We start from the raw sequence: 17,573 nt of genomic DNA on the forward strand, positions 1-17,573 counted from the left end.
CATTTATAAGTATCATCAATATTTGCTCATTATATTTTCTAATTACAAATACAATTTCTTAATTTAAAATCACATTAGCTTTATTAATGATAAAACATATAATTTTTTAATGAGCTAATAGCTGTAAGTTTGGAAGAAATTCCAAAACGTACCATAAGGTTTGTTTTCAAAAACTTTAATATGCATTAGCTATGAAATTGGAAATAGACTGACCCGAAGCTAAAAAGGTAAATATTCAATTGATTAGAAATTCACTTTAAAATAAACGGTCAAACATTTGAAAACAAATTAAAGGCAAGAGTAAGTTTTGACTATAATTTTATCAAATTTCAATTTGAGCACTGGGAAACGCAGCAGTGAATACTAACATAGTTATATTTAAAGTGTTTATAAATTCCCTAATTTATATGTACAATGATAACAATAAATATAAATATTTACAAAATATCAGGAACATATTATGTAATGACAAGGATAGATACACTGTCCTCGTTGACTTAAGAATTATATTTATTTATTGCATAAAAATAATATGTATCTCATTAAATATTATAAATAGTATAGATATAAGAATGTTTAAATTAAAAAATACTTGATTTTTCAAAAACTATTTGATAACGAACAAAGAATTTAATTTTAAAATTCACTATTTGGGCGATTATCGCATTGCTCGCAAATATTGAACAATTGAATAAATTGAATATATAGAAAATAAAAATGATCTAACATTTATAAACAGCATAGAATTAATCGAAAAAAATATCAATATATCAGTACATAATATATTCACACTTAAGTTATTTACATCAAATTAATAGTACAAAATGTAAAAAAACACACACACACACACGTTTCTTTAATATTCAACATCTATAAATATTTTTATATTCATAATGTTATTTCTATAAGTAAATATGAGACGAACAAAATCTTTAAAACAAAATATAAGTATATAAAGTTCAAATGGAAGACGTTGTGATATTTGCTGCCATTGTATAATTCTAACATTAATTATTTATATTAAAAATATTAAATTTCTCTTATCCAAAAAGTAAATACAAATATGTAATATTTTTAAACGAGTCTCGTTTTACTAAACGTAATAAAATTATATATATATATATATATATATATATATATATATATATATATATATATATATATATATATATATATATATAACATATATATATATATATATATATATATATATATATATATATATATATATATATATATATATATATATATATATATATATATATATATATATATATATATATATATATATATATATATAACATATATATATATATATATATATATATATATATATATATATATATATATATATATATATATATATATTATTATTATTAGTAAAAAAATATTATTTTCTCGAAATATATTACCGTAATAAATATTTTTTACAAAAATCTATAATATCTCCAAATATTTTTTACAATAATTTTGCATAATATGCATATGGAGGATTTTAAGTAAACGACAGTTATAAAAAATCTTTTTGGTTGCCATAATTGAATCTATCTTTCCATGTGTACATACATATTATAGATATATTACACTTTACACTGTTATATATGCATTTTTATTTGGATGTAGAGATCAGTAGTTAATTTATTTCAAATAGAAGCACATTAGGGATGACATTTTTATTATTGTCCATTTTAGGTGTTTCACATAACAGTTCTTCACTAACAAAATCATAATATCATACATTCAATTAGATTAGATTAAATATTACACAAAATAATAAAAACACTATTTCATTATAAAATAAACATAATATTATAAAAAAATACAATATAACTGAGCGCATCAACTTGTATAAAATAGGTTGGCGTCAATATTTCACAACACTCAAAACTAACACAAAAAAATAACAAACTAAAATTTGAGAAACATCAAAAAATGACTTGAAATGATTTTCACTTTATTTGTATTTTTCTATGATGTATGCATAAACCAAATTCTAGATAGATGAAGTCCATTACTTATCATTACTTGAATATATTTTTTATATAACTCGCATGTGTACAGCTAAAAAACATTTAACAATCAAACAAATCACTACAACTAAAATGAGCAATTTGTTTATTTATCAACACGATCCAAAGCCGAAAAATCAGCATCGCAATTGATGAGATTTAATTGGATATAAGCAAAACTGAGCGTTTTGCGTCTTCACAGCCCTATTTTCTATGCATTGAGAAGTTGTGTGATATAATTGCAATTATAATATAATTATTTATTTTACAAAATAAATAAGAGTTTAAATAAAAGTTTTCATAATGTGTCAAATATATGTAATAATATATTATCAATAATAAAATATAATAAAAATTATATTGAGACTCTTTTCGTAAATAAATATAAAATATGTTTTATCACTAAGTATTGCATAAATTATTTAAGCACAAGAGAGCTGAACATTCTAGTCATAATGAGTTTAGTATTAAATTCTGTATATAAAGTATAGCATTTGTAAAAATTAGTGTTACAATATGTATATATGTATGTACATACATATATACTAGAACTATTTCCAAATACTAACGTTACTGTTTCATCATGATTTATTGAGTGTATTCACTATGAACATGCGTATGTAAGTAGCAAAAATAAACTAATAGATTTCAATTATATTATACATATGTATGTACATATGTACATATGTACTCTTTGAAAAAAAGTCAAATTGCATTTCTTAATGGCACAAAAGGTAGACTGTAGCGCGCATATTAGCATATCTGTGTAATTCATATTTAAAACAACACATATTTTTGGATAAATTTTTTGTGCCAATTTTAAATTAAATGTATAAAATCATTTAAATATTAAAAAAAATTAATTAACCATGAACAGTTCAACATATCTATTGGGTACAGGTGTTTGGGGCGGAGCCATAGTATGTGGAAGCACTGGCGGCAAAGATGGCGGCATTGTAGGTGGATGAGGTGGCTGAATTATGGCTGGAATAGACGATGGTAAGCCTTCAAATTGAAATGGCAATGGACTACCTGACATGGGCATTACATCCCCGGCTGTCACCTGTAAGATACATAATTACATATATTAATAAACTTTACACGGGTAATATTTTTTAGAATTACTCTTTATATATTTATTACAACCAAATAGACATGTTTTGTATTCTTCATGTAAAAACAAATCTTTCACTGAATCCATAGATGAAAATTGTGGATTTGTATAGCGAACAAACAAAAATTTATATTTATACAAGCTGCACCCGGCATGCATTGCAATGCTAATCGTTGAATTGTATAGTAGACTTGATATTAATAATAATAAATTTTATATTATTAACCAAGTGTGCCGGTGGTTGATACAGATGAGGCGGAGCAGTTGGTGACACAGGTGGACTTGGATAGAAGTAAAATACTGGAGGTGGATGGTAAAAGGCTCTCACTCCAGCACCATTACCAGCACCTCCACCATAGGCTGCATACGCTGCCGGATTGAACCCGGTATTCGGTATCATACCGTTGTGACCTGAAATAAGATAATTATGTATCACAATAACGAAAACTTGGAAATGTTATGTATATTTCACTTAAAACTAAATTCGGAAAAGTTGGATAGAAGATTTATATAATATCACAAAATAAATCTATCGAAAAACATATGACAGCACCACAGATGATAATGAAAATATGTACATTACAATGGATCTATAATAACACTATTTTCGAACTGAGTCTAAATCTATATAAACAAAATTGATTACATATGTAAATGAATAGTTTGTTAAATTTCAAAAATATGTATAATTTGACGTGTCATAGTTCCACTGAAATATGTATTTTTTATGATTTAAACAATTATTCATATATATATTTGTATATATGTATATATGTATATAAATATATAGATAGATATATTAGAGTGACTCACCTCTAAGTATCCCAAAAACCAACCACTTGACTTTCATATACACCATAGGTTCCCTTAATACCAGCACAAACCAATCCCGCAGTGTTTGCATACCATTCCTTAGCTGTTAAATACATAATTTGTGTAACGAGAATGTGTTTAATAGTGTAGAATGTTTATGTATTCATGTAAAAGATCGTTCCAGCACCCACATTTATTCAGAAAGATTAAATAAAACTGGGTTTTCAACCAGATATCTAATAAAAGGATTAAGATAGACAAAAATTATTATATAAATTCGCGTCATTCTATGATATAATTTCGATTTATATTTATTTATATGTACGTAAATGTGTTTTACATGTGTGTTTAGTTTGAATTTGATGGTACAAAATACATAGGCACATAGCAGCAACAAATGTCACAGCTGTTAAAGAGCAAATATATAAAAAGAAAATAATATTTGGAAGTCAATGAAAAATTAGTAAATGGTACACAAAATATACAAATAAATAAATAAATCTAGTCTATATATATATATATATATATATATATATATATATATATATATATATATATATATATATATATATATATATATATATATATATATATATATATATATATATATATATATATATATATATATATATATATATATATATATATATATATATATGTATATATATATATATATATATATATATATATATATATATATATATACCAATGTCTGAAATTTGAAATGTGTGTAAATGTGTAGACATACAAAGTTATATAGTATTTTAAAAATATTATATGTAGTGTATTTATTTAAAATTTCAATGAGGTACCGTTATCTGGCAACAAGCAAGGGCACATTTACAAGAAACGTACGTGTACACATTTACAGCAAATGGACCCTTGCCACATCTCTCACTTACACGTGTAATGGACAATTTACAACGAATATATTTGATATACCAAGCGGGTGTTAGAATAGATAATAAACTGGTCTGGCTGTACCAAAATCTGGTCTGCTCTCAAACGTCCATGGTTTATCAATGTATGGAATAGCACTTGTGTTACAGTAAAGTCGTACATTACTTACGTGTGCGAGTTTATGAAGCAGTTATTGTCAATAATACTAATCACCAAAATAAATTGCATAAAGACAGACACAAAAAAGTGTATGGGATGGGAAAATGTGTATTTGTGTTTTAGGTTAAAATGCACAAGAGATTTCCAAAAAGCTGTTTTTCATCAACATATATTATAAAATTTAATTTCAAATAAGGTTTATGATACTTTTTTATATTTATGTATGTAAAAAAATGGACAAGCACTTTTGTGACTATAAAATAGTTATTAATAAGAAAAAATATTTAATTATGCAAATATAAATAAAGGGTAAACATTTTTTTATTATCATTTAAGGCACTTATGTAAGTATTTTTTAAGTCGTTATATTACTCTTTGTTATATAGAAATAATTTAATTTGGCAAATTATTATCAACGTATTATGATAAATACACGAATTATCATTCGATGAATCAAATGAAGTCTCGCTGTTTCAATGAACAACAATTTAAATAAATGCCATAATGATTTAGACATAAAAATACTGCCGCTTTCGCTTAATGATGTGTTTGTACTCTTTTTATCATTATATAATATTATCAAAACGAAAATTTGAAGTGATTTAAAATTTATATATTTTGTAAATAATCGTTAGTAGGATCGCCCGCCGCTTGTATGTATTATAAAAATATTGACAAACGTAACAAATACACATGTACTAGACAACATGCACACTCGATGTTTGATCTAAAGATCCTGGCTCAGCAAATGTATTTGGTTGACCATTTTTCCCCAAAACATGTTGTCTATTTTGAATATTTTTTACGAGACATACATACAATATACAAATGTGTGAAGTTTTATTATGAAATAAGCCCTAAATTTAATGTACAATAAAAGATCATGTCATGAACCACACATGAGTTGACTTGGATAATTACATAGATATGTAATTGAAATTGTCATATCTGTAATTCTTTTTTTAGCTATGAAAAAATTATTTTATTTTTAAATTCTAGAAAATCTATTAAATTGCAGCGAATTTCAAACGTATCAATGTACACACCAGTGGCATTCAACCTTTATATTTTGAAAAAAAAAAAAAAGAGTAATTTATACAAACTAAACTAATATTATCATAATGTTTTCAATCACACAATTTTTATCACAGTCAGTACAGCTCATCGCGTGAAGTAAATGATGCAATTATTCATTTCATTTCGAAGATGTGATAAATTAGTATAAAACATCCACACGTATTAATCATAAAATTTATTTTGAATTACTCACCTTGTATCGATCATTAACATTTACTTATATTCAGCGAATCTGAAATACTAATTAAAAAGGAAAATTTTTCACACAGTGCACGTCTCAACTTATGTATTCTGCAATTTAAATGGAATGTATAAGTACATTAATTTTATGACCGTCGGTAGTTGATTTATTGGTAAAAAAATTTGGAATATAAAAATAAAGCGAAATAAAAAGTGTGAACTTAAACATTACCTTATTCCTTAATATTTAGGTGAATAAAAGATTGATAGCCATTGGTCTGATTCATTAAATGGAGTAATTTAAATACTATAAAACATAAAAAATAAAATTATCGAGGATAAAGTCGGCATAAAATTGATAGGATTAATTAAGTATAAAACTCACCTCTGACATAAAAAAAATTAATAAGGGTAAATAATCTAAGAAATGGTCAACCAAGCACCCTTACAATTAATAAGTGAACATAGCATGCACAAACCAGGACAATAGGTACAAGAATATTAAAAGATAATATATAAATTCACCATTACCATCAGGTAAAACAGTAATGAAATATAATAATGAGCGCCATCAGCACCTAGGTAAATGTGTAATTTGCAATTTAATTTAAAAGAAAAATAAAAACTTTTTGCAACTTACATATGTATGTATGTCTCATTTTGGTGCTAAATTTTCAAACACAATCAAAAAAGATAATCCCAATTCTAGTATGTATGTATGTGAATGTTTCAAATTAATAAGAGACCATATTATGTTAACATACATAATTGAAAACAGCCGATCGCCAAAAGCAATAAACAGTCATAACAACGAGCTGCCATAACTATAATACAATTCACCATCCACGCATCATAAAGACAAAGCGTATCCTGCCAGATGCCAAGTAAATGACTAACAATAAGTAAAGATTAATCAAACAACGGTTAAATGTGATATTTTTGTTTTGTTTGTTAAAAAGAACACATAATATGAAGAGCAGAAGAGACATCGTTTAGCGAAAGCGATTAGCTGTGACATCATATAAATATAGTGATAATAAAATACATAGTAATCACTGAATGAAGTGTTCCAACCCCTAAATTTGTATATATAATATATAATATAAAACGTGGTCCGCAAGCGATATAAGTACAAAGATGATGTATTTAGCAACAATTAAAACATACCCATAAAAATTATCGATTACATTATTTTACTTCACAAATAGATTTTGTGATATGATTATACACCAACAAATCGATCCCAGTACAGCGGTACACAATTTAATTAGGTTAGGTGCAATGAGTAAGAAAAAGGTGTAAAACTACATTATATATTATATATTTACTACTGTTATAATACACCGAGATAGATATGTATGTATATTTAATATTATATAAGTAATGCATACACAAAAAACACTTATTTCACTGTGTTTTTTCAATATCGCTCTATCTACTGATTTTTCTTAACTCATTGTAATTTAGCAATTCCCATCCACAAATATCAATATTTTTCAGTTCATAATATTTTGGAATATTTTACTCTGTGTCGTTTGATTTCGAATGAAGCTTTCTGATTGTAAAAAATGTTTAGAAGGATAAATCATACTCCAAAATATTTTGAACTATTGCTATAACCCAACCTAATCGCTCGTATTGAATGGTGTAAAACTTAAGAAATGATTTAATTTATCAAAAACTTGATGAGTGACATAACTTTTTTTATAAATTAATTGTTTTGTAAATATCAAACAACGTAAATCTCAAATTTTACACTGTAATAATATACATATAGAAGAATGATTTAATTGCCGACCCACACACCAAAGCTTGCAGACCACTGCACATGAATTATCATATGAATGATTTCATTACAAATGTTAAATGTTCAAAAAAAGTGTTTCTATTACAATATTTTTTTGATAAATGGATATATGTAGCTATATATTATACTTATCATATCTACATATCTATTATATTATAAACACAATAAAAACAATAACAAATATGTGTAAAATTTACCGTAATTTGAAATTCCAGCTTGTTCCTCATAAGCTTTTTTAATTTTGTTAAATTTACAACATAGTGACACTTGCCTGTAACACGAGAAGCATGCAGATATGTGATGGAAATATTTTTTTTATAATTAAAAAGTACTTACCCATACGATATAGACCTATAATACAATTTATGCACATTCTTTTTTGAAGAATTATTTACAAAAATCAATCATTTCGAATTCTTCTAACAAATAAGTTAGGCGGGATATTTTATTCAAATTTTTAATTGAGTATTTCCCACATTGTAAGTATGGTCGCCCTTAAATTAAGGCTACACATTAAGATTTCAATGAGAAATGTATTTGCACCCTACCTTGAAATGTATTTGTACTTTGGTACACAAAACTACAAGCATAGATACATTGTTAGTGCGTGAAAATATGAATTATGGTAATCAGTTCATGATTGCTGTGCTATACATATCGTTTTTATGACATTCATAAGGGTTAATAAAACACTTTAATATAAAATTTTACAATGAATTTGAAAAAAATATTGGCGTAGCGCCTCTCAACTTTTGGTACTAAATTTTTTTCAATCGAAATCATTGCCAGGAAATAAATCATAGCAGTAGAAAAAGGTTTCCAGTCAGGTTAAGAAACTGGCGTAATTTAGTGAAAAGATAATGTGTACATTTCCACCACATAAAATACATGCTGCACTCGTGTAATACGTCAAACCATATACATATGTAGACAAAAACAATTTGGATATTGGACCTTTGAAAGTTTTGGTATCTTGAATTGTCAAAAAACGACTATTAATAATTAATATCGTCCTACAGTCAAATTACCAAATGAACGGAGGGCAAAAAACAAAACTATCAATGTCTTCTTTAAGCTTTAAATAATGTAACTTTCATTTGATCACGCGAATTCAGGCATAAATTGTGTCATATTGTCGTAATTAAGAAAAAAATAAAATAAAAACAAGACGATTACAAGGCAAGCTTTCAACATTTTACCAAGAAAATCCCCACGTATTGTTTAAAATATAAGGAATGTATTCAATATTTAAAATTTCCTCGCCTGATTCACCTCAAAATGGCTCATCTTTAAAGTTAAAAAAATCATGGATCAATTTATACATATATATATATATATTTTATTAAAAAATTATATACATGTAAGGATAGCACATGATTTTTCTATTTAATAATAATTGAAATTTACATTTGGAACTATTATTAAATGAATTAAATTAGGAATGCAGATCAAAAAACTATCAACTATGTAATAATACATAAAGGAAAATTATGCATAAATATTGGTTAGGGGAGCATATTGCTTGTGCTGTAACTACATATTTATAACACACAAAATGAATTCATTAAAGCGTTTTTAACTAATACATATATGTATGTATATATGCACGTTATAGAATCTGGTCAAAGGTGACAATATGCTGCCCTACCGCCAGAAAACTTGGAAATGGAGAAATTGGGAAATGAACACAGGATGCCAATCCAACCGTTTACCAAACATGAAAAAATTTTAAAAACGTCATTTGTGTCACCAAGATTGCCATTATTTCGAAAAACATGTACAAATCATGCAATTGTACACACATACACACAAACACGCGCATACTCACACACACACGCACACAAATATAATATCAATAATATTTATTACGAATTAATAAATCATAAATAATCTAACAACATTATGATAATAATATAAAAAAAACCATCAAGCAACAAAGTATGAAAATAAAGAAAAACAATAAACTTATTTGGTTTTTCGATTTGTAAATTTAAGATGTAAAACTTAATAAAAAAAAAACGCTCAAATATACATAAAAGTCAAATATTAAAGTACCTATGAGTAATTTCTAAATTAAAGGCATACGCTATATTAGAAACCGTGTCCACATGCGACATTTTTTCATTGTAACAAACGAAATCTGTCTTTATGTATTGTGATTGAGTTAATTAATTAATTGAGCATCGCTTGTACCTACATAAAGCATGCGTGTGAACTCGTTTTAAAGGAATGTATTCGTTTATGTGTATTGCTACGTATAAACAGCGTATGTATCAACGGAAGATTATCCTTCGCTATCACAAAATATATTCTCATAAATTCAACAAATTTCAAAAATGTATAAAATGTGAAAAAAACATTCACAACCAAAAGTAAAGTAAATAAACTGAACACAACCAGAATAGGGTGAGACTTTCAGCGATATTGATTGTCTCTAGCAACCACACATTTAATTAACAGAAATCGTATCTAAAATTAAGTAAAATCATCAACATCAAAGTAGTTCCAAAAAATGGCCATCAGTGCGTTGGAAATTTAAAAAAGTTTTATACTTGAATCCTTTTTTGTACTACAAAAAATTGTGCATTTACACAGTTTAACTATTTCTGAATATTAATATTAATCGGTTGCACTTTTTTAAGGCACATCGTCAACTCAAGAACGCGAATACTTAAACTACTAGGTACATACATATTATAATTTATACTTTGACGCTTTTGGTATACGTTTAAGTGCACGTACATAGATATATCTTGTTCATTTTTGCAAATGTGAGCGCCCCGTTACTGTCCAATCGGTACAGTAAATTAAATCCCGACGCTATTGAAATGTATGATGGGTTACTGTACCAGTTAGATACTGGGATAGAATTGAGTGTAAGCCGGAGGCAAATGAGCCAAACTTGACATTGCAGATGAGGTCGGAATGGTGGGACCGTAGCCGGCGAATGGCCTTTTTGCAGCCACCGCTGCAGCATCAGCCGCCGACGAAAAAGCGTGATCGTAAGAGCGTTTGACGGCCTGATGCTGCGAAGACATCAGCTGGGACAAGTAAGCTGGCGCGCTCGGAGGAGGCAGAGAGTACGGAGTCAACGGGGGTCGCGGTGCTAGCAATCTTGGCGACAGCAACAAATAAGGATTGTGCGTGAGAAACGAAGGTGACATGTACGGCTTCATATGGCCAAGGTGTGGTGCCAAGTTGAAAGCCTGTGAAGCGGCCAAAGAGGACAGGTGTGTTGGCGGAGGGAGATATTGAATGGGTTGAAAAGCAGGGGGCATACACTGGAGGAGGAGGTCCCGTTCAGCCCCCTGCCGTACCAGCAGGTTGTGCTGCGCAATCATCTGAGCTTGCTGCGCGGCAGTCAGAGTTGGCACTGGGGCCATTGGAGCTGGCGCTGGAACTGATACGGGGACCAGGGTGGGTGGGGCGGGTGGTGGAATCCTAGGGGGACTACTCGACCTACCAGGCGACAACGCCTTCCCACCGGCCGATGGTGATGCCATCCCACCTGTCAACACAAGATTCATATCTTCGCCAGAACACTGGAACACCTATCGAAAACAACAAAAATACATGGTTCAATCTCCGCAAACACCGTGCTCTATTTAGTGACTAGTTTTTAACCGAATTTCCGAATCTCGTATCGTATCGTAGAAGCCATCGCGATAGAGCAACAGTTAGTAATAGTTAAGGTGGGCATTCACGTAGAATCCCGGCTACGAAATTTTTCGTAGCTACAAACAAACCATACGAGAGACATTTAAATCTCTTGGCTTCGTTTCTGAGAATCTTTTACCGAAAAAATATTGACAGAAACTGTGTCGTTACCAAAGGACGGAGGGTGATTAGGGCCACGACAAATAACAGTACACATTCCATCAAACCACATTGCCTTAATCATCCTCCGTCCTTAAGTCGTTACGTATGTATTATACATAAACTACCTATTATTTAATAATATTTTGAGTCTGAAAGAAAAACGACGAACATAACTATAGGTAGAATCGACCGACCAATTGTAATGTGAATAAAAGTCTTGTTTGTTGGCAAACAAGCTATCAGTATCTGAGAAACCATTACGACTGACAAACTTCTAGAGACTTCTCTGCCGTTTTTTTAAACATAAATTCATACGTGAATGCCTACCTTAAGTATTCAAGAATAAATGACAAGCAACCAATTTTTATATAATTTACACCTATCCCTCCAATCAAATATATTATACAGAGTGCACTTCATATCGATGCAATTTTTTAGGATGTAGCCACATATGTATATGTACTTTAGTACAGAGACTTACGGTTTCAAGATAATCCAGATTTTTACCTTTTTTAAAAAATCCTGAAACCTCGTAATTATCCCCGCCTAGTATCACAACAATTAATGGTGCTATCTTTGTCTTTTTGTTGTTTTCTGTTACTCTAGTGTGTATTTATCCCGTGATATACGTTAACACGTATCTAGAAATGTCGGAAACTTTGATAGTCACATTAAATTGAAGAAAAGTGTTTCTCTCATGGCAACTTGCGAGTTTTCAAGAAATTTTACAAAAAAAAAAAAAAAAACACTAAGATGTACAAATACTTTTAAAAAAATCTCTGGTTTTTGCTCTTTCAAATGGTAAGTGCTATTGCAACATAAAAAAAACTTACTACACCAATATCTATGAACAAAAAACCATATCCTCACCTCAATATATCGCTGCTTTTTACCGAACGTCATATACCGGTGGTGCTTTTGTTGCGCCGACAAGTAGGCACTCATCTCGCTGTCCATCTGAATGAACGCTTCACCACTGGGTTGACCCTAAACAAAAAAAAAAAAAAAAAACAATTTATAATTTGCGACAATTAAGTCATGACACTCAACACGATTGGAATTGGTATGTTCAAACCTGTGCATTGTAAACCATGTGAACTCCTTGGAATGCGATGTTTGTGGCGAAATCGTCCAGGAAATTCAGGATGTGTTCGACTTGGGCCTCATAAGGCAATCCACGCAAACGAATGCAGTCTTTCAGTGTACCGGACGTGATGACGTGCTGAGGTAGAAGAGCCACAGGAGGCAAGGGGCCTAGGATTGGACCAGCAGTAGTCGTCGATTCGTAAGTCTTGGGATCCAACGAACGATTTAGCACCTTGTCAAAAAAAAAAGTAAAAAAATAACAACACTGAACTAAACTGATTAATCTAACATATGCATATGTACACAGGCGGATATATGTAGTTTTACATCGATACAAAAATCTAACACACTCAATGATACTTACCGCATCATCCAATAGAGAGCTGAACAAATAATTTGATTGTGTTTATAAAATGAAAACAATTCGAAATCTACATACATAAAAATATTTTAAGATGATCATATGTAATAATATTTGTACCTGTTGTACTTCAGCGGTAGTAGATCTAAACAGTTCTATATATCTACTGCCTATGAGTTCTTTATGCTTGGCAAGAGCTTTGGGAGCATCGTCTTCTTTGGCAAAAAGAACGAAAGCGTCACCAGTTGCTCTGCCATCAGCCCGCCTAACAAATAGAACTCCATCAGCTCCGTCCAACACCGTGCAAGGATTTACACCGGCCGAAAAGAAGTCCAACTATGTACAAACCAAACCCAAATATTCAGTTTAGCTCAAAGTATTTTTAAACATTAAAAAAAAAAAACAAAATGGTGATTTACCACTTGAGCAGGCGTGCAATCGTATGGAAGTCCTCGCATACGAACTATCACTTGAGCACCCCTCGATAAGAATGCTGCTGCTTCATTGGTGGCACCTCCAGCAACACCCAAAAAGTCCTCTCCGGTCGCTCTATAGACCTGTGAAATTAGAGCAAAACATATTTAACAATAAAATAAAAACACGGTTATAATAATCGATGCGGTGCAAACGATCGAAAAGCGCCAGACAGACTGAACCACAGATTAACGACACGTGTACCTTATGCGTGCGCACTGCTCGCACTTACACTAAGCGAAATCTACCCGAAGTCCCGACATACATACCTACCCTGTATACGTTCTGTGCTTCTGATACTTTAGTTCCGAATTTTTCCTTATTAAATTATTAAAATCTCGCCAGAAAGATCCAACTCAATTTTAATAATTGCATCTGTGCACATCGAAAGGTTACTCGTCATCTGACGTGCAATTTTTCATTCGTGAAGTCGAGAATTGCGTTTAAAGCAGCCATCCAATTAATCTGTGGTTCAATCTGTCTGGCGCTTTTCGATCGTTTGCACCAAACCCATAATAATATGTATGTAATGAAACAATTAGTTAATATTACCTCGATATATCGACTGCCAATGTGGTGTTTATGCCGTTTGAGCGCCATATCTCTATGCTCTTGTGATATGAACCTAACGAGGGCCTCTCCGTTTCGACGACCCTGCGGTGACAGACAAAGGGCTACGCCACCCCTAAAAATATTATTCAAAAGTATTTCATTGCTTTTCCTTATTGGAATATATTGCGATCATGTAAACCACTCAAAAGTACTCACTTTGCAACATTCAACCCTCGAAAGAATCTAGCGATATCTTGGTCAGAAGACTGCCACGGTAGTCCTCGAGCTCGCACTATGCAGTTACCATCGATGTCATCATCTTTCGAACTGTAATAGAACAACATAATTTTCAATTTTAGCTGAAATAAAATAATCAACTGGAACTTAAATCTAAGTACAATAGTTTTTTTACAAGCTTTTTATTGGCTTCACTTGTTTAATTTAAAATTTAAATAACGAAATCGAAACACATGCAGACTATTCTATCGCATTAACTACGATAAAATCGAAGCATCGTGACCCTTATACTGTCAAATATGCTCATTTTATCTTGTTTGTACAAATGCATATACATATGTACACATATACATATGTACATATGTATATAATAAGTACACCCATAGCACGGCACAATAGAAGCTGTTGATAAAACAAATGCGATTCGTGTACCTATACGTTTTGATACAACCACGGATATTGAACGTATCGAAGTGTAGTCATTTTATTGAACACAGTGTTTTATCGGCTCGCATATGAATATTCCTATATTAATTATTTTTACAATATAAAATTGTACAATCTGTATTGTGGTAAAACATTGGCATACATGTACATACATACAACAATTAAAATAAAATCGTCAAACGCATATATGTAGGAAAAGGTTGATTTGGATTTTTTTAACAGCTACATAAATATAGCCAGTAGCTATTGGAAACTATTGAAACTAAATTAAATTTATGTCTAGGAGTTGAATCGGAGACCTGTCAGTCATGAGTAAAATCGTGTGCACTATTTATTGCGTATTTTTAGAGTATATCACATAACCACTCGCGTAAAAACACATGTCATTGAATTTTGAAAAGAAGTCGACATATAAAAGATATAAAATTTATATTCGGGGTCAAATATGACACATTCTCACGAGTAATCCACACGAAGGAAAACAGTAGAATGGTGATAGAGCAAATCTATCTTAATGAGAGAGGGGGAAGGATCGGGTCAAAAGTTAGCGATAAGCGACAAATCAGTTCATAACGATAACTACTTTTTATGCACACGACGTTAGATAATGAAAATAAGAATTAGTGACTTTGAATAAGAAAATAAGCATTGGTTAATTAAATTGACAAAGACGTTGAAATGCGCTATATTCGCTTTCTCTAGAATTTAATCATCTATTACACATACCTACTCTAATTATTAATATGCATATGTGCAAATAAAACATAACAATAATTATTATAATGCATAATAAATTAAGCATATTGTGCATACAAATTTGAGTGTTTATAACATTTAATTTTAACATCTAGATATGATGTCTGAAAAAATGCACGTACGACTATGAAACACAAATGCCAAGTATACGATATTTTCCGACGAATACATACTTATATCGCTTCAAATTACACCCGGTGCATGTAATTTGCTCACATTTGTTTACGAAAGTCGATGCATACACGTGTCCAATGCATGTTGAATGCACAGCAAAAATCGTCGTAATTCTAAGAGAACTACGATGATTTTTTTTTAACATCGATTCCAGACAATACCTTTATTCATTTAAAAACCACTTCCAAAGCTAAAAATTTATTTATAACTATTTGTCAAAATCGCCAATGGCAAGTTTTGCAGTAAATAAATACATATATGAATGTATTTATTCGCAATTTACAAATTTACAAATAATATGATCGAAAAGATGCCACGAATCACATAACTCATCATTGCATGCTCATTTCAGCTTGGTTAATGTAAATTGAACTTTCATACATCATATCTACGAGCGGCCAATGCATATAAATAATTTCAAGTCACCTTTACAATAAAACAGCATGCTTCAGGCGTTGCTACATATAATTTTAGAAATAATATTTACTCAAACATACATAGATAAGACGAGAAACACTCTGTTCCAATTAATGACTATGATAGAGACGCATCGAACAAATGAATAATTAATCGTGTACACCTTATTTCAGTGAGTCAAAACAGCCATCAGTTGCATACGTACCGTTTATGGTGGATAAAGGCGAAATGTTCAATGGTAGAATCGAGTAGAAAAACCGATAACGCTATTTTTTTAATTTAAGGTGGAAAATATAATACCGACAAAAATTTATCGTTACAAAAAAATGGTAAAAAACGAGTTTATTTGTATAGAAAGACAACGTTCGACGACGATTAATCAACGAACAGTGGCAAAGACGATATGCGACAACACTAATGCTTACATACATAAATGTGCTATAGACGCTACCAACCTTTTACGAAATACGTACATACATATATGTATGTACATATATTTAGAAAGTTTTCAAATCGGCAATTTGATGTTTTATTTGTTGTACATATGTATATTACGATATAGTCGTCGTACTGTAATTACTTTGATTCAAGTATAATGACCGAGAAACATTTTTTTACCAAAAATTTTAATTTTTCTTACTTGAATCTCTTCAACGTTTTAATACTTTTGAAGACTGCACTGATTAATTTTAACTTTTTAAAATTATGATAAAAATTATAATTAAAAAATATATATACATAGATATATGTATATAAAAATAATAATTTTACCAATTTGGACCGATTATACACGCCTCATTGCAATCTCTGTACATATGTATACAGGATTCTGTATTTATACACCTACCGTGAAATCCATCGGGTGCTTTTATTCGAATTTCTGAGAAATTAGGGTCAATACCTAAAGGTAAGGTTAACTGATTCAGTTAGACGGAGACGCAATCCAGAAACAACGTGTGAACGTAGATACTCTTTTGGCGCTTCTCTCTCTTAATAATTAATAAAAAATATTTTTTAGGCGACACCACTACGCACCAGGAGACATTACCCCTATCGACGCCACTGACTGTTTTTTAAGAACATTGAAATGTTGACAATCACTTACATAGGCAAATAGCCTATGTGTACGACCGATAACGATTTAATGTAAGCAAGCGAGGTTTACCTACTCGTTGAGCAGTTGAAAATAAA

The 17,573-nt window shown here is 30.2% G+C and overlaps 1 protein-coding gene across 1 annotated transcript in view; it reads right to left on the bottom strand.

The window, feature by feature from the left end:
* Nucleotides 1–2,760: 2,760 nt before the first annotated feature.
* Nucleotides 2,761–17,573, bottom strand: part of fus (epithelial splicing regulatory protein fusilli) — a 36,456-nt gene continuing 21,643 nt past the window's right edge. Inside the window, exons 8-16 of the mRNA XM_077428262.1 lie at nt 14,568–14,678; nt 14,352–14,484; nt 13,745–13,882; nt 13,446–13,661; nt 12,954–13,196; nt 12,749–12,865; nt 11,523–11,610; nt 3,350–3,534; nt 2,761–3,072 (exon numbers count right to left, since the gene is read on the bottom strand). Coding sequence (XP_077284388.1) covers nt 2,869–3,072; nt 3,350–3,534; nt 11,523–11,610; nt 12,749–12,865; nt 12,954–13,196; nt 13,446–13,661; nt 13,745–13,882; nt 14,352–14,484; nt 14,568–14,678 — 1,435 coding nt within the window. The 3' untranslated portion in view covers nt 2,761–2,868. The remainder of the gene's footprint in view (nt 3,073–3,349; nt 3,535–11,522; nt 11,611–12,748; nt 12,866–12,953; nt 13,197–13,445; nt 13,662–13,744; nt 13,883–14,351; nt 14,485–14,567; nt 14,679–17,573) is intronic.

This window comes from Arctopsyche grandis, chromosome 3 (assembly GCF_051622035.1).
Source record: "Arctopsyche grandis isolate Sample6627 chromosome 3, ASM5162203v2, whole genome shotgun sequence".
Taxonomy (NCBI): Eukaryota; Metazoa; Arthropoda; class Insecta; order Trichoptera; family Hydropsychidae; genus Arctopsyche; species Arctopsyche grandis.